Source organism: Scylla paramamosain, chromosome 2 (genome assembly GCF_035594125.1).
Source record: "Scylla paramamosain isolate STU-SP2022 chromosome 2, ASM3559412v1, whole genome shotgun sequence".
NCBI classification, from domain to species: domain Eukaryota; kingdom Metazoa; phylum Arthropoda; class Malacostraca; order Decapoda; family Portunidae; genus Scylla; species Scylla paramamosain.
Genome location: NC_087152.1, coordinates 25,571,389 through 25,590,625, shown reverse-complemented (window position 1 = coordinate 25,590,625; position 19,237 = coordinate 25,571,389). Strand labels below are relative to the sequence as shown.

The following is a 19,237-nucleotide window of genomic DNA, read 5'->3' as shown; positions in this document are numbered from 1 at the left end:
GCCGTTGAAACCAGAAATTAATAGAAAAAAAAAGTAATTAAAGTATCTTCATTAAATAAGATGCCTAAATATTTTGAGTGAGAGCAAATCAGAAAACGATGACAAAATATAAAGATACAAATCCACCAAAGAAATCTTTACACAAGTTATTTTAGAATGCTACGATTTGAGTGTTAACTTGCTGAGGATCAAGATTGTGAAAACCAAAACAACGACAAAAAACAAAGAAAAGAAAAATTATATCCAGTATTGGTGAAACAGCCATTGATAGTGGGAGGAAAACTGGTGAAATACGGCTATTAACAGTGAGAGGAAACAAGAGAACAATGGCACAAATAAAAACAAGGAAAATAGAAAAAAAAAATCTTAACGAGAACACAAATTAATTAAGTGACTCTCCACTTATGAAAAAAAGAAGTAAGGAAAAATAATAATAAAAAAGATTAAAAAACAGACAAAATACTGTACCGTAACTTAAGAAGTCTGACTTAATTATTAGTCCACTGAGAAAGAAGACTGCGTTTGGAAAACGGAAAACATTGAAAAAAAAGGAAGAAAAAAAGTATCTTTTAATGATGTAATCACGTGACTCACCACCGAAAAACTAGATTCTGAGAGGAAGCCACAAAATGATGAGGAAAAGAAAAAAATCATAATGGGGAAAAGTAAAAAAAAAAAAATAAGATAAAAAAAAATGTGAAAAAAGGAAATGAAACAAAAATGACCAAAAATAAAAAAAAAGTTTACAAAATTATGGAAATAGTGTTGAAGTAAAGAAGGCAGAATATTATGGCAAGTAATTAAAAATATAAAAAAGCCAAAAAATGGTGACCAGAAACAGAAAATAATACCGAAAAAGTAAAAAAAAAAAAATAATAATGAGGAAAAGGAAGATAAGTAAAAAAAAATCCAGAAAATAACAAAAGTAATAAAAATAAAAATAATGAAAAAATTGTGAGAAAAAAAAATATAAAAAAGAAAGAAAGACATCAAAGTAAAAAAAAGCCATAAAATAATGATAAAAAAATAAGTCAGAAAATAATGAGAAAACAATTTTGAAAAAAGCCAGAAAGTAGTGAAAAAAATTAAAAGCAGAAAATGATGACAAGAAACCATTGGCTAAAATAAAAAAAGCTGAAAATAATGAAAAAAAATAGTAAGGATAATTAAAAACTCTAAAATAATGATGAAAAGTAAAAAAAATAATAAAACAAAAAGTAAAAAAAAACAGAAAAAAAAAAAAAAAAGTAAAAATAATAATGAAAAAAGTATAAAAAAAATAATAATAATGAAAAAGGTTAAAAAAAATAATAATGAAAAGTAAAAAAATAATAATAATGAAAAAAGTAAAAAAAAAAAAAATAGTAATGAAAAAGTAAAAAGAGAAAATAAAAAAAAATAATGGAAAAAAGTAAAAAAAAGAAAATAACAAAAAAAATAATAATAAAAAGTAAAAAAAATAATGAAAAAAGTAAAAAAGAAAATAATAAAAAAAATAATGAAAAAAGGTAAAAAATAATAATAATGACAAAAAAATGAAAAATAATAGCAAAAAAAGTAAAATAAACCAAAAAAATAATGACAAAACATCAATAAAAAAATGACAAAAGTGGAAATCCAGAAAATAATTATAACAAAAAAAAATTAAATGACAAAAATGAAAAAAAAAGATAAATAATGACAAAAAAGTAAAAAAAAAAATAAAATATTGACAAGAAAGGAAACTAGAGAAAATAGCGACAAAAAGTGAAAAATAGCGACAAAAATAGAAAAAAAAACACAAGATAATGACAAAAAAGTAAAAATGAAAATAATTACAAAAACTAAAAACCCAGAACAGAATGACTAAAAAATAAAAAGGCAGAAAATGACAAAAAAAAGTAAAATAGCTTAAAATATTGATAAAGTAAAATAATATGACAAAAATATAAAAAAATGACGAAAGGGACAAAAAGTGACAAAAGTGATAAGAGTGAAAATGGAAGAAAATAATGACAAAAAATGTAAAAAATATTCCACAAAATAATGAGAAAGTGAAGACAAAATAATAACAAACATGAGAAAAGTAAAAACAAAATGAAATAATTACAATAAAATAAGAAAGATAAGCAGAAGAGTAAGAAAAAAAACATAAAAAATTACAAAAGATTAAAATAATGAAAATAAAATAGTAAAAAAAAAGCAAATTGTAAGTATAAGAAAAAAAGTAATAAAAAAGTAAAGAGCCAGAAAATTGTGACAAAAAAAGAAAAAAAAGGAAAAAAAAGAATCACAAAAAAGAGAAAATATAAGAAAAATAGTAATAAAAAACATAAAACAACTACAAAACATTAAAATAATGAATATCAATAAAAAGTAAAAAAAAAATGAAAATTTCTATAACAAATAATTAAAAATCTAGAAAATAGTGACAAAGAAAAGTATAAAAGCTAGAAAATAATGACAAAAAAGAAATAAAGCCAAAAAAATGGTAAAAAAAAAGTCAGAAAAAATATTAAAAGAAAATAGTAATAAATAAAAAATCTTAGTGAATGAAGAAGCATAAAGAAAAAAGTAAAAGAAAGCCAGGAAATGACAAAAAAAATGAGAAAAAAGCAAAAAAGCAGAAAATAAGAAAAATTAAAATGGCAAAAAAAAATTAAAATAAAATATAATAACGAAATATAAATAACAAAATAAAGTCAAAACCCAGAAAATAATTATAACGGATAATAAATAATGACAAAAAGGTAGAAAAAAAACACAACGTAATGAAAAAAAACATTGTGCGTAAAATCCAGAAAATGACAAAAAAGTTAAAAATCTTAAAAAAAAAAAAAAAATGCAAAACTGCATCTCTTAACAAAGAGACAACTGAGAGATACTCCACTCAAAAACTGCATCTCTTAACGAAGAGACAACTGAGAGATACTCCACTCAAAAACTAAATTGAAATGAAATCAGAAAATCAGAAAAAAATGAAAAAAATGATGGAAAATAAAAAAAAAATCTTCATAGATTTCATAAGTTACAAATAGTAACTTATGAAATCTATGAATTGAACACATTGAGGATCAAGTGTGTGAGTGCAACCCACAAAAATAATGATGACAAAAGAAATGTGAAAAAAAGGCAACTTTAGCCACTTATAAACAAGTTGCCTTGTGTATATATATGTGCTGATACTAAAAAAAAAAAAAAAAAAAAAAAAAACTAACATTTATACAATCTATACCATTAGTAATTTTTTATATGATTGTACTGTAGTGGAAGACAAATATGCTGCCATTTTTTCTTATTAATAAAGTAAACCAACTAAAAACCATCACTTTCAATATCCTAAGCTTCTGATTAGAGTGAACTGACTATGTAATGGACTTGAATGGACACGGCAATCAGAGAGAGAGAGAGAGAGAGAGAGAGAGAGAGAGAGAGAGAGAGGGGATGGAGGATGGAGGTGGTCTCGTCTTAATGCCACGACGACGATAACAGCAACAATAACATCAACAACGAAACCAAACCGCTATTACAAGGGACGCATCTTATTGCATCTGAACACAAACATTTTGACTCGAAAAACAACACGCGGTTAGTTGCCTTTTTTCTTCGTATTCCGGAGATCATAACTACGCGGGTGAGCACACACACACACACACACACACACACACACACACACACACACACACACACACACACACACACACACACACACACACACGGAAGGGAAAATCCAATTAATATCTAGACAGTCTCTCGTATGTTATTTATCAATTGTAGTTTTAGCGTTTGTTACAATACTACTAATAATATTCTAAAGGAGGAAAACTTTCTACCAACCTGAAACAGAAAAAAATAATATACGTAACTTCATCACCAATTAATGTATAAACATGTCAAAAAAGATGAAAGAGTAGGAGCAAATGATTCAGTTCGTTAGAAGAGCCCTGAAAACTATTAGTGCGTGTAAATGTAATTGTAACACGGAAGGGAATAATGTGTAGCTTTCCATTACTCAAATACAGACGATTGTGTGGCAGACATTTTTTTTTTTTTTTCATATTTGTATACGTAATGAAAACAAGGCTGCCGCTGCGAGAAAAATGTACAGAAAAACAAAAAGGGAGGAAGTAGATCAGAGGAAATTAATGAAGAGGTAATGGTGTACTGGAAATGTAGCAATGGGGAGCGAGGGAAGTGGAGGAAAAGGGAAGAAGAGAAGCCTGCCTGAGGAGGTGAAGTTTGTGAAGAGTTAAGCTGTTCATTAATGAGAGAAGAATGTAGCTCTGTGTTTGCTGTTTTAGGGAAATAATGAACGTAATGATCATAAATGAGGTGCATCATTGTAACAGGAAATGCACTGCTGATTTATTATTATTATTATTGTTGTTATTATTATTATTATTATTATTATTATTATTATTATTATTATTATTATTATTATTATTATTATTATCATCATCATCATCATCATTATCTCTAATATGATGATAATAAATATAACTCTTTCTTCACTATTATCACCTTTTATGTACATTCTCAGCTTTCTTTGCAATCATTGATACTTATCCACACCCCCAATAGCATTACATTCCCTTCTGTGGTGTCTTTATCACCACCTGATCCGCCCTACTTCAGTTATACCTTTCCCTTCTCACTTCCCTCTAACACAATATATATTTCTCTCCCACAGGTAACTCCCGCCTCCAGCACCACCGCCATATACCCGCCTCGCTCTCTCTCTCTCTCCCTGCCGGCCATATTAACACTCAGGTAAGGTAAACCGATACACCTTTTATTGTTTTACTGCAGTGTCGAGAAAAACCAGGTCAGGAGAGGTGCAGGAGAATGTGAAGAGGAGAAGTTTTAATCACTGCATGTCACTATTCGTATCACTGGTTTGTTTTCGTTTTTATCTCTATTTCCTGTGCATTCCTTTTTTTTTAGTATGTTTTCTTTTTTTTTAATCCGTGTGTTTTATCGATTTTTTCTGTTATGTCTCAGTTTTTTTTTTAATCTTTCTCCCTTCTATTCTTTTCATTTTTCGTTTCGTCTTCCTCTTTTACTTTCTATATATCCTTTTTATTCTTTTACTTTTGGTCTGTTTTCTTTGTGTTTTATCTGTTTTCCATCTATTCTATTCTCTTTTTGTCATCTTAGTTTCCCATCTTCTTCATATGCCTTTGTCTTTTCCTTACCATTTTCCTTTCAGTGGCAGTAAAGTCAAATATAGCTGTGTCACGCACCACAATATTTTAGGGAGGCTGCACGTTCATTTTAGTAAAATGTTAACAGTCAATAAACGAAATTAACTCCCAAGAGATTTTATTTTTTTTTTTTCTTGCATGGGTGAGTGTCTGTGTGCATATATATATATATATATATATATATATATATATATATATATATATATATATATATATATATATATATATATATATATATATATATATATATATATTTTTTTTTTTTTTTTTGCTCAGTAACTTGACCTGAGGCATCACGTTCACACTTAATTAAATGAATGGCGCACGATGCAGGTAACGTGATATGACCAGTGCCGGGAATCTGATGGCGCGGAATATCTCTCTCTCTCTCTCTCTCTCTCTCTCTCTCTCTCTCTCTCTCTCTCTCTCTCTCTCTCTCTCTCTCTCTCTCTCTCTCTCTCTCGTTCTCGTCGCGTGCCTGGCCACTGACTCTCTCCCCCCTGCAGGAGGGACGGCCAGAGCACAATAAGATAGGATGGCTCACCGTTTCCTCTTCCACGAACGCAACATGCAAGTTTTTCGTACATGTAATCCTACCGGGTGCTAAATGTTAAAGTAATGGCTGAAAATTACACCAGCCGGATTGAGATCATACGGAAGAATCACGCGAGACTTAACTTTAAAAAAATGAGGAACTTATCCGTTAAACGTAAATTAATCAAAAATTTATGTCTATGATTTACAATGGCCGCGCTGGAAGTTGGCTCACCAGCTATACAGTGCTGCAGGTAAAGGCGCAGAACTCACTACTTGAAGGAATCACTTGGCTGATTACGAATGTATTGTCTCATTTTTTTTTTCTCTATTACATTACGTAGGTTTCTTAAGGTCCCTGTAATGGTGTTAAATATAAAAAAAAGGGGTCATTCAACTCAAGAAACAAGAAAGAAAAGATATAATACACACATTTGGCCTGAAAAGAATGGATATGTTAGGCATTGTTATATTTAATTTTATATTGATCAAAGTGCGCGGAACGTTTGGGGTGAGGGTAACGATAGGGGCCATGCTTAGCTGGGTGTGGCAGCCCAAACTCAGGACATCTGGATTCCTTAAGTGAGCGTAGAAAACCAGCTAAGGGTCATCCTGCCCCTGCTTAGGCTCACCACCCACACGCGCGCGCGCACACGCACGCACGCACGCACGCACGCACCCACCCACACACACACACACACACACACACACACACACACACACACACACACACACACACACACACACACACACATTCATCTCTAGCTAAAACAGCTTCTATGAAGTTAGGTGTTCTGAGACGTCTCCGCCAGTTTTTCTCACCCCCCCAGCTGCTAACTCTGTACAAGGGCCTTATCCGTCCATGTATGGAGTATGCTTCACGTGTCTGGGGGGTTCCACTCATACTGCTCTTCAAGACAGGGTGGAATCAAAAGCTTTTCGTCTCATCAACTCCTCTCCTCTAACTGATTGTCTTCAGCCTCTCTCTCACCGCCACAATGTTGCATATCTAGCTGTCTTCTACCGCTATTTTCATGCTAACTGCTCTTCTGAACTTGCTAACTGCTTGCCTCCCCTCCTTCCGCGGCCTCGCTGCACAAAACTTTCTTTTTTCTCTCACCCCTATTCTGTCCATCTCTCTAACGCAAGAGTTAACCAGTATTCTCAATCATTCATCCCTTTCTCTGGTAAACTCTGGAACTCCCTGCCTGCTTCTGTATTTCCACCTTCCTATGACTTGAATTTCTTCAAGAGGGAGGTTTCAAGACACTTATCCATCAATTTTTGACCACTGCTTTGACCCTTTTATGGGACTGGCATTTCAGTGGGCATTTTTTTTAATGGATTTTTGTTGCCCTTGGCCAGTGTCACTCCTACATAAACACACACACACACACACACACACACACGCACAGTACGTTTACAAAGATCGGGTTTTCCTTCCTAATTTGTCGTCATGATTTAACTGCAACCTGTTGTTATTGTTGTTGTTGTTGTTGTTGTTGAAGTGTTCTTGTTCTAGTTCGTTATTTCCGCTCCCCAAAAAATTTAAAGTTTGTGTTGCAAGGATAAAAACGTATTTGATATGATACAAAGGACGCGCTCGCACTCGCGCACACATGGCTAAGACGAAAGACAAAGCAGGAAGTGTCGAATTTTATTAGTCATGCAATGTCATATTTAAATTCCCAGTCTCTCTCTCTCTCTCTCTCTCTCTCTCTCTCTCTCTCTCTCTCTCTCTCTCTCTCTCTCTCTCTCTCTCTCTCTCTCTCTCTCTCTCTCTCTCTCTCTCTCTCTCTCTCTCTCTCTCTCTCTCTCTCTCTCTCTCTCTCTCTCTCTCTCTCTCTCTCTCTCTCTCCTGAGGATCTGTCTTCTAGTCAACTCACTTTTCCTTCCTTTCTTCTTGTTTTCATCTTTGTCTTCCTGATACTCCTCCTCCCCCTCCTCCTCTTTCTCTTCCTCCTTATCTTCTTCCCTCCTCCGTTTTTTTCCACTTCTGTTCGTGATCATGTCCCTGCTACTGTTCCTGCTCTTCTCGCTCCTCGTCCTCGTCTTCGTCCTCTTCCTCTTCCTCTTCCTCGTCCTCGTCCTTGTCCTCCTCCTCTTCCTCCTCCTCCTCCTCCTCTTCCTCCTCCTCCTCTTCCTCCTCCTGCTTCCACATCTACTCCGTGAGGGAAAGAAGTAGTGCTCCGACAGAACCTCATTTTTGAACCCCAGAGGGAGGACGGGAGTGAGGGAGACAAAGGAGGAGGCAGATACTCGTAGATCACCCGGAGAGAAAATGAGAGGGGGAGAAAGAGAGTGAGAAGGAAAGAAGAAGAAACAAAGACTGGGATTGATGAAGACGGAGACAAATTGAGCGAGTGTTGGGAACAAAGAGAGTCAACGTAAGAAGGTCAAGGAGAACGGAAATACTAGTGGAGTGTTTACATTCGTGCTCCCCCTAAACTGCATATCGATTTTGCTGTGAATGTGTATGAATATTTTTGTGCCTGGAATGACAGGACGTGTAATTTTTTTTTTTTCTTTCTGTCTAAAGGGATTGTTCTTGTAAAAAAAACTATTTGTATGTTTTTTATCTTTAAGTTTTCATCGAGTATTCGTTAAGTCTGAAAGGAAAACAAAGTAAAGTAAGCTATCTGTAAATGCTTTATTTCCATTTATTTATCCATTTACGTGAATAACACAAGAAAATAAATTATATATGTAAAGAAAATCAAAGAATATAATATGAAGTAAATAATAATAATAATAATAATAATAATAATAATAATAATAATAATAATATTGATAATAATAATAATAATAATAATAATAATAATAATAATAATAATAATAATAATAATAATAATATTGATAATGATAATAATAATAATAATAATAATAATAATAATAATAATAATAATAATAATAGTTCTAAATCTGGAAAGCAAAATGAAGCATGCAAGTTAATTAAAGAACACAATATGACTTACTGAATGTTGTTACTCTCGCGTTGCCTACACACACACACACACACACACACACACGAGATTCTTGCCGCACTGTGTTGAGGATGACATTTGCTAAAGTTAGAACTGTTTCCATTTGGCATGGGAAGAGAGAGAGAGAGAGAGAGAGAGAGAGAGAGAGAGAGAGAGAGAGAGAGAGAGAGAGAGAGAGAGAGAATTGGAGCTTGATTCTAGTGTTGTTTTCCTGGCCGTGAGAATTGGCCCCTGGTTGAAGTATAAAGAGACTGCGGATACTGAAGAGGAAAGGCGAATGGGAAAGAGAGAATAAGATAATAATTTGCGTGAATGAGAAAGGAAAGAAGGAAAGGAGTTTTTATCTTGTGTATTTTGTAATTTTAGTTATATTTTGGGTTTTTTTGGGCTCTGTAAGAGGATATTTATTTTATTTTTTGTTCATAGGTGTATCCATTGTTGTTGTTGTTGTTGTTGTTGTTGTTATTTTCTTTTATAACGTTTGCTGCTGCTGCTGCTGCTGTTGTTTCCTCCAACATATTACCATCATTCTGTAAACACCATTCCATTCCCCGACTTCCTTTCTCGGCTTTATCTTCCATAATAGCAGGCATTTCTCATTAGCCAGGGAACAAACCACTGCCACTATTACCACCACCACCACCACCACCGCCACTGTTACCACCACCACCACCACCACCACCACAGTAGATTAAGTACAACAATCCTTTGTAACTGTTAAACATATGGAGGTCATTTGTACATGTGTGTGTGTGTGTGTGTGTGTGTGTGTGTGTGTGTGTGTGACTCAGATTCAGATTGAAATTCAATTTATTTTGCTCAGACTTTGTAAGCAAAGTCTGGAGCACAGCTCCTCGTATAATTTCCATCGTAACTAAAATTAAACAATAACTAAATCATAATAAAAATTTAATAATAAATCATAACTACAATTAAACTAACATAATAATGATAACCAAATAATTTCAATCGTAACTATAATTAAACAGTAACAATAATAATAATAACTCCTGAAGTAATACTGTTAATTAAATACATTACCTGAACATTTGATAGACAGCTCTTAAGAAAAAATAAGCTATGTTGGTCAAAATTTCTGAATTTTTACTTTGCATCAGTTCAGCAAACTTATTCATTGTTGTGTTATTTCTGTAATAGTTTGGGATATATCTGTTCTGTAGTTCAACAATATTTTCGTGAGAACATAACAACATAATATGAAATTCATCTCCCACAACATTACTTCTACATTTCGTACATAAATTCCCTTTGTTGAAATATTACTGTACCATGTTGAAATCCATTGATCCTTCAGTTTCCTTTCCACAGCTTTCTTTAACCATTCAGGATAATTAATATATTGATCTAACCATACGCCTGACATGCCACAGCTATTCACAATATTTCTTATATGACCGAGCCAAGGAGATGAGGACGTGTTCGTTGAGTCTAGATATAATAAACTCCTATACATCATCATGCTTACTTATGTAGTTTTACCTGTTATCAGCCTTGACCAGTATGCTATCATTCTAGTGTTAATAATAACAGCAATGGGATGTTCTCCTAACTCACCGTACACAATGTCTCTACTTGTATTCTTATGGACATATAATACGTGTTTAAAAAATTTCATCAGCAATTGTTTCAACTCTCTATCAACAGTACAACCGCATATTCCACAACCGTGTGTCATAATTGGCATCACAGTCGTATCAAGCGGTGGGTCGTGTTTACGGCATTTCCCAGTCAGTGAATACGTCGCTCTAGAAGCACTTTTTTGTTCTAATTGGGCAATTCTAAATCTTCTATTGTAATTAAGTAAAACTCCTAGGTACTGATATTCACTTATTGTTTGGATATTCTCTTCTCTAAAGACAAAGTCATAGGTGCCATAATTCACCCTCCCTCTACTAAACACTACAACCTTTGTTTTGCTGTTATTCACATCTAACTTCCATTGCTCACAATATAATTCCATTGCTTTGAGAATATTTTTAATTTCATCTTCACTATTAGCTAAAATAACTGTGTCGTCAGCATACATCATAACCAATAGATTTAAATGTAAATCAAGAAAATTATCATCAGATAACAGATAATTACAGTTGTTTTCTACCAGGGAATCTTGTATATCATTAACTTATAGAGCAAACAGCAATGGAGAGAGATCTTCTCCCTGTCTTACTCCTTTAGTACAAATGAAAGTGTCAGATGTTTTTTGGTAAAATTTTACACATGACTTTATATTCATGTACATATTTCTAATAACATTAAGTACTTTACCACCTATATTTTCTTTCACCGTCTTGTACCAAAGCCCATCCCTCCATATTGTGTCAGAAGCTTTCCTGTAGTCAATAAAGAGACAGAACAGTTTTCTCCTCTTCCATAAGAACAAGTCCGTGATACACTTCAGTAAAAATATATGGTCGAGGTACTGTAACCTTGCCGAAACCCACCTTGTGTTTCTTTTACAATATTGAATCTGTTTGAATAGTGTGTTAGTCTGTCATTAGCTATTGATGTGAAAAGCTTACTTAAACAACTTAGTAAAGTTATAGCCCTATAATTATGTGGCTCATCAACATCACCTTTATTTTTATACAAAGGAACAATAAATAACCCCTATTAGCCATTGCTCTGGTAAGTCTCCTGTATCTAGAATTCTATTAAACATTTTAACATACAGATTAAGAAGGATATTTTTATCACCTTTGATATGTTCATTAACGATGTTATCATAACCAGGTGCTTTGTCTTTCTTGAGTTTTCCAACAGCTTTCACCACCTCATTTTCTGTTGTAGGCTCATTCAATACTTGCCTTTCTCCTAACTCATGTGCAACACTTTCTGCTTCCATTCAATGTCCATCAACTGCATTAATATCTTCTGATAAACTCTTAAAGTGATGATGAAAATTAGAATTTCTGCTGTTAGTGTAGTCTTACTATTATTAACATTTCTTTCTCTTGATATTTTCCAATATTTTTTGGGACCTTTATTATTGTTTTATTTTAACTTAGTCACCAAGCTTTCCTTCTCTTTACTCTGCACTCTTTTCTAATCAGCCTTATATTTCTTACTTTTTTTCTGTCATGACTATAATTTTCTTCACTCCTTCTTCAATTATATTTACGTCTAGCCTTATAGTAGGCTTTCCTTGTTTTCCAGCATTGATTGTCACACACAAATAGGCTTACATTATTACTTTGTTTAACAAAATTTTTCCTTTTTTTGGGTGTGAATACCTTTATAGGTGGTTCTGACAATGTGTTCTTTAACCAAGAATTCACCTCTTCAGCAGACATAAAATCCCTCTGCTCTATTAACTCCTTTACCTCACCTTCATTAATTTCTGCTTTATAATCATCTTCCTTTGTTGCACTCCATTTCCCTGTTAAGCTACAATTATTCACAGGTATATTACTTCCATCATTATTTCTTTTCTTTTCAATATTAACTTTTAGTTGTACATGTGTACCACAATGAATATCTGAGTACAGCGGATCAAAATCTAGTATTCTAAATTCCTGTTCATTTTTCTGAACAGTGTTGGTGAGCCAGTGACATAATCCACCAGTGTAGCATACTCGTAAGTAGTTGTGGGTTTCCCCACTCTAAGCTCTTCATCTAGTCTACCATTAAATATACACACATCATTATTACTACAAATTGTCACCAGGTCAAAGTCCAGATTCGTCTTCCTCTGGGTCATCGATGGACCTAAAACCTGTTAAAACAATAAGGGTAAAGCGCGTGAAGCATATAACACGTGGTAACAGGAAAGAGAAACTACTCCGTGTCACTCGCCACCGCCTCAACCATTGCGGACCCTGTTATTGCAACCACCACCACAGATACGCCTGATCCTACTGCTGCCACAGCCTCTTTATCATTGAAACACAAAAAGCAACCACCCAGCATTTCCTCAGGTGTTCTTGGAAAGAAAAGGAGTGTGCAAAGTGGACAAGGAAGGAGGCGTATAAAAAAAAAGGTAACAGGCTCCCTCGACACAACCACCACCACCACCAGCTCTGGTGTCACCACCTCCACCGCCGTTACGTATTTAGTTTCTTGTTTGGAATATTTTTTTCCCATAGAGGAACTGTAAAATGAAGTAGGTGTAAGAAAATGCAGTAAAGTTACTGGTTTTTTGTTTCTTGTTGAGGAAGAACTTCTTTTTCTAGAAAAGAAACGCTTAAAGGGTTAATGTTAGTGCAGCAGGATTAGCACATTATTTCAGGCATTACAGCACATCAGCATTAGCACAGCATCACAATTCTGTAACAACATTATTTCAGGCATGACAACATCACAATCAGAACAACATTACATACAAACGCAAAATAGCATCACATAACAGTGATAATAAGATTAAGATGCTGTGATGCTGAGGGTCAGATTATGATGTTGTGCTGTTAGGTCTACGATAATAATGATGTGATGTCTAAGATACCCTGTGATGCTGTTAGATCTAAGATAATGAGGCTGTAATGCTGTTATGTCTAAGATAAAGATGATGTGATTCTGTTGTCTAAGAATAACACAACAGCAACACAGCATCACCACCAGTACCCAGGCATCATCACCACACACATCAGTTTCCCCACAAACCTCACCATCAGACACACACAACCACCACCAGTACCCAGGCATCACCATGCAGCGTCACACTCAAAACAGCAGCATCACATTTGAACAGCCCATGGTGAGGAATTAAAGCAAGAGGGAATATTGCGTAATAATTGTAAGTACTCGGTAGGTTCCCACGTCACCTGTTCAAAGCAGACGATTTTTTTTGCTTTTGCTACTTTTTGCTATTGTGGCAGTATGTACTTTGTTTATTTGACAGTTTCATCAAATTTATCTTATTTTCTGAGTAACTGCGTTTTTAATAATGTTTTAAGTGCAACAGGAACCGAATTCTTGAGTAATGAAAGATGAGGCTACAAGAAGAAGCAGAGGAAATTCCGAAATGGACGTCGGTGTGTGTTTTTCCATCTTATTTCACCATTTTATCCTCAGGTGAGTTGTGTACACGTGTGTCAGTTATCCTAAATATACTCTAAAGTGTCTATAATCAGTAAGATATGGTAAATAAGGTGAAGGAGTAATAGGAGACCGGAAATAAGTGTTTTTATAAGAAGCCGGTAGGTGCAGAAATGTCATAATACATTAGCATTCTGGGATAATATTATCAATAAAGGCGCCTCATGAAGCAGCCACATCATGCACGTGTGGTGAGGAATACTCGCCGAACAACGCGTGTGTGTGGGTGGTATTGTGTGGTCAGGCAGTGCTGCGTAACAGGAATGACATTTGTGCTGCCCACCGATTCAAATGGGCTGTAATTTTGGATCAGGCTGTTATGTAGGCCTCCGCGAGAGTATCAAGGCAGCAGATTCAGATTGAGTACTTTTATTCACAATACATATGCGTATACAAAAGTGGTGGAAATAGATGAGAGTAAGTTTAAGTGAAAGTATATGTGGACTGTGCGTTTGGCGGCCCGTGTGGAGAGCCAGGCAGCTCTCCACACAGCTGGGGGCCTGCGGTGGGAGGAGGGGGGCGTAGTAGGACAGCGTCAGTCTGGCCTGCATCCTAATGGCTTGCCTGCTGTTTATTTATTTATTTACTTATTTATTTATTTTTTTTTTTACATTTATGAGTAAATTTTTGGGGGTTGTGCGTGATTTTCTTGTCTTTTCACGTTTATTTTTCTTCTGTTTATTGTTTTTGTGTTAATGCATCATGGCGGTGTTTTGTATAGTTTTTGTTATTTTTTTCTTATAATTTCATGTTCTTGTGCATTATTCTTATTTCATTAAGTGGTAAATATTAATAGGGATCTGCTGGAGATCTTTATGTGGTGTACATCCTATCATACATGCCTCACACACACACACACACACACTTAGACAAAGAATGTTTTATAAATTTAGACACAGAGTACAAGGGGACACAGTAAGAAGTTGCTGAAAGTTAACTGTAGAAGAGACATCAAGCAGTATAGTTTTCCTCACAGAAGTGTTAACAAATGGAATGAACTCTGAAGACGTTGTCAATGTCCAAACTGTCCATGCTCTTAAGACCAAACTGGATAGACATAGAGACTATGAGATTACTCCCCTCCCGTAAACCACTACTAGGTAAACACACACACACACACACACACACACACACACTGATCTTCCAATAACTGGAAGTTATTAGAATAACTGGAAGTTCCAAGAACTGACACTACACACACACACACACAGATCTTCCATTACCAAGAACTAACACCCAGACTGCAGGCTGCACACACACACACACACACACACACATATGCATTGACTCTAGGTTATTTGATTCCTCTTTTTTTTTCAATTTTGAGGAAATCTCTGCTGGGGAGACTGGTCACTTGATAGCAACAAGAACTGACGTCAGTTGACCAAGACACCACTAGGAATCGACATTAGCTGACCAAGACAGGACCAGAAATTGACACCCACTTGCCACAATATCAGTAAGTAAACAAGGTGTGTGTGTGTGTGTGTGTGTGTGTGTGTATTTACCTATGGTGTTTTTACTCCCAGAAGAACGTTTGGGCATTGGTCGAGTAGGGGAATTCCCTGTGAGTTGCATTGTCTCTACAGGACCAATTATCAGTTTAACACTTTGGTGGAAAGGACAGGTGACTGTTTCTCTCTCTCTCTCTCTCTCTCTCTCTCAGTATTGTATGATACTGTGTGAATAATTTTTGCATAATTCATTTCTTCATGGTAATTGATTTGCGTAATCTCAATTTTGGGCAGAGCAGATTGGTGGTACTGTTGTCTCACTCACATGATTGGCTATGGTTGTTGGAAGTATTGCTGTGGAGGATGCAATGACTGGACCTTTATAGGCCCTTCTCTTCTAAAAATACTTATTCTTGTTGTAAGTAAGTTATTTCTCCCAGCTGTGAAGAACATGCGAGCACTTGGGAGTTGCTTCCATCATGGGAGTGTCCCTCAAGAGTAGGAGCCACCCCTCTCACTGACCTGAGTCACCTGACCCTATCAGTAAGCATCCCAGGTGCTCCACCAAAATGATAACGCTGCAAAGCTATGTTGTCAAATGTTTTGATATTTATGTAAGATCCAGACTATTTATTATCTTAGAACCCAAACCATTCATAGCACTGCTTGGTTTGATGAGCTGAATAATCCGTACTCAATATTCCATTTTCAATAGAGAGTAAAAAGAATTGATATATTTAAGAGAAATTGTGTGATGTGGCAGAGTATCTAACAGATCTCAGCCAATGCCTAAACATTCTTCTAAGAATAAAAAGAGTATAGTTGTATTTACCTAGTTGTATTGTACAGGGAGCAAGCCAAAGCTCATGTTGTTGTCTCCATAACCAGCTTCTCTTTAAACCTATGTACACTGTTTGCCACAACTACCTCTTACTTCAAATCATTCTGGATTTCAATAGTTCCATATGGGAAGTTGTATTTCTTGATGTCACTTGAACATCCACTCTTCTTTATTGTCTTCCTATGCCCCTTCATGTCTCTTTCTCTCCCTCTTTCATCTGTGGTAACAGGTCGTTTCTGTCTATTCTTTCTATATTGTTTACTAATTTGTACATTATTAGGTCTCCTCTTTCTCTTTCATGGTTTTTTTTTTTTTTTTATGCAAGAGGGACACTGGCCAAGGGCAGCAAAAATCCAATAAAGAAAAAAGCCCACTGAGGTGCTGATCCCCAAACACTGTCCAAAGCAGTAGTCAGAAATTGAAGGATAAATGTCTTGAAACCTCCCTCTTGAAGGAATTAAAGTCATAGGAAGGTGGAAATACAGAAGCAGGTAGGGAGTTCCAGAGTTTGCCAGAGAAAGGGATGAATGACTGAGAATACTGGTTAACTCTTGTATTAGAGAGGTGGACACAATAGAGGTGAGAGAAAGAAGAAAGTCTTGTGCAGTGAGGCCACGGGAGGAGGGGAGGTATGCAGTTAGTGAGATCAGAAGAGCAGTTAGCATGAAAATAGCGGTAGAAGACAGCTAGAGATGCAACATTGTGGTGATGAGAAGGACTCAGAAAGTAGTCCTTCCTCCCTCCTTCACTACAAAATACTAAGTTTAAGGCTTCACTACTAAGTTTAAGGTGCGATTTGTACATAGAGGCACCGTCCCTCCCTGCATTCAGGGAGGGTCACTCTACAGGGAAATCCAGGAGCCTCTATGTGCAAATCACACCTTAAACTTAAAAAAAATTGAGTCCTTCCTCCTTCACTACAGGGATATTGAGTCCTTCCTCCTTCACTACAGGGATATTGAGTCCTTCCTCCTTCAATACAGAGATAATCATCTGTATTTGCTTTCTTTTTACACATTTTTTTTTTTACAAATTTCAAGATAATTTAAGACAATATTTAAAGTAATAATTATACAATACTACCTTGTTTGTTTGTCAAGAACATCCTTCACATTTCAAGATGGTGAAGACAAGATAGTATATACAATACTATTTAAACTGAAGACAAACAAATTGCACTGAAGCCAACAAAGACAAGGCATTGTGGGGAAGACATCAGAGACAAGCTGTGTCTATGGTCCTCCCAGGCAAGGCAGCAGATGATGATAGCTGTCAGGGGAGGCTGGGCTGCTGGGGTGGGCTTCCTGCAAAATTAGGACAAATCTTAGATGCAAGGATACATAGAACAGTTGGTGGTATTTGGTGATGCATGAAGGAGGAGATAAACATGCAGATATAGAAGAGAGAGAGAGAGAGAGAGAGAGAGAGAGAGAGAGAGAGAGAGAGAGAGAGAGAGAGAGAGAGAGAGAGAGAGACTTGTACAGTCTGAAGGTACTAGAGGGAAACTGAAGGACAGCTCAAACAATGAGTGGACGGGCATGGTAGGAGCTTTGCAGTCAGGGGAAGCTGACCTCACTGTCTCTGAATTGTCCATCACTGAAGAGAGGCTGAAAGTTGTTACCTACACCCAGCCTATATATATACACAAGTGATGATCAAATAATGATTTAAGGATAGTGAACAAAGCACTCCCTTAACAGATTAACTTGGATCAGCAAAATGTTTACAATATGAAATGTCAAATAATTTGATTGATATATCTATATACCACATTGGCAACCCCATACAGGGTGGCCCAGACAATGCACCATATATTCACACATACAACATTCACAGTTAACCCAAATAATAATGTATTTACATACCAGGCCAAACAATCCCCCACAGGACACCCCAGACAAACCACCACACATTCACACTCTCAGCTCCACTAATAACTTATTTTTCTGTATATATCAGGCTGGCAATCACACACAAGATGGCCCAAACAAGGCACCACACACACATCCTTCACACTCTTAATACCTGTCAGGCCCTAGTGGAAAGGGACAGTCTTATGGCCCACCACACCACACTACACCTCAGGAGCCCAGGCACAGCATTCACTTAACAAAAAATCACATTAACACTCACTCCCCACAAAACAAATTAACACAAAACCAGATTAAACACTCACCCCAATGTGATGTTCACAAGGCAAGTCCTCCTCTTATAGCCATAAACTGTTTGTGGCCACCTATGAGGACCTTGACAAGATGCTACTAGCCTACACAACCCCAATGGACACAGCTCTGTACTGGTGCATCCTGACTAACATGATAGGTTTGGCTAGCATCCTCTTCTTTGCTGACCAACTCCAGAGGTGCTACATACCCATGGGGGAGAAGCCCGTCAGCATGGGAGTTGCTGGCTGGTACGTGTTGTCAGCTCTCCTACAGCAAAGTGAGGACCTGTTGGGGTGTGGGACTGGTCAGTTCAATGGTGGTAGTGTTTAGTGTTTGGTAAAATGGCTGGTACATGTTATCAGGTCTCCTACAGCAAGGTGAGGACCTGAAAGGGTGAGACTGTTAGTTGAATGCAAGGACTGGTTAGTTGCAGGATAGCAATGTTTAGTGTCCAGTTAGTTAGCTAGTACACCTGTCAAAATATTTTTTGTTACTCTAGGTTCTGAAATTGACCACAACAAACACTGGCACAGCAGCCGTGATGACTTGTGGAGGTTGGTACGTCTTCCTGTCCCCCCCCCTCTCCATTCTTCTCCCTCGTAAACATCCCATAGTATTATCACTTTAGTGTAGTTCATTCTGTAGAGCAAATAATGGTTCATGGAGTGCATTTTCCACATCATACCAGGATCATATATTATACCAGTCACAAATTCCCCAGTAACTAGCAACTTGGCACAGCAGGGTTACCAACTTTGCACCATACTGCATGAGTTATACCAGAAATCATTGTGTGATGTGTCATACTGTAACACACCATAAAGGTGACAACATTTTTTTGATGGGTGTACATGTGTATATGGGTGGGACTGTTAGATGAATACAAGGGTAGTGGTGTTTAATGTTTGGTAAGATGGGAATACAGGAAGACAATCATTAAAGGATAGATTTAAAATTGGTAAACTTCACATGACATCTGATGTATTTCCATAATTGTGTTGATATTAACTTCAATTGGTTCTGG

The 19,237-nt window shown here is 35.9% G+C and overlaps 2 protein-coding genes across 8 annotated transcripts in view; one reads left to right on the top strand and one right to left on the bottom strand.

Annotated features, from left to right (window-relative positions):
* LOC135112221 (uncharacterized) overlaps positions 1-19,237 on the top strand; it is a 54,398-nt gene that overhangs the window by 34,696 nt on the left and 465 nt on the right. Inside the window, exon 3 of the mRNA XM_064026434.1 lies at positions 4,670-4,749. Within this exon, the coding sequence (XP_063882504.1) occupies positions 4,670-4,749 (80 nt within the window). The remainder of the gene's footprint in view (positions 1-4,669; positions 4,750-19,237) is intronic.
* The window catches only part of LOC135112203 (uncharacterized), a 38,997-nt gene continuing 36,806 nt past the window's right edge, over positions 17,047-19,237 (bottom strand). For 4 of the 7 annotated variants that reach the window (XM_064026364.1, XM_064026407.1, XM_064026417.1 and 1 more), the window contains 2 exons: positions 18,225-18,498; positions 17,047-17,352 (listed from right to left, as the gene is read on the bottom strand). The gene's annotated coding sequence lies outside the window, so the exon portion shown is untranslated. Of the gene's footprint in view, positions 17,353-18,224; positions 18,599-19,237 lie in introns of all 7 variants that reach the window. The other 3 variants (XM_064026386.1, XM_064026412.1, XM_064026397.1) reach the window with 2 other exon arrangements.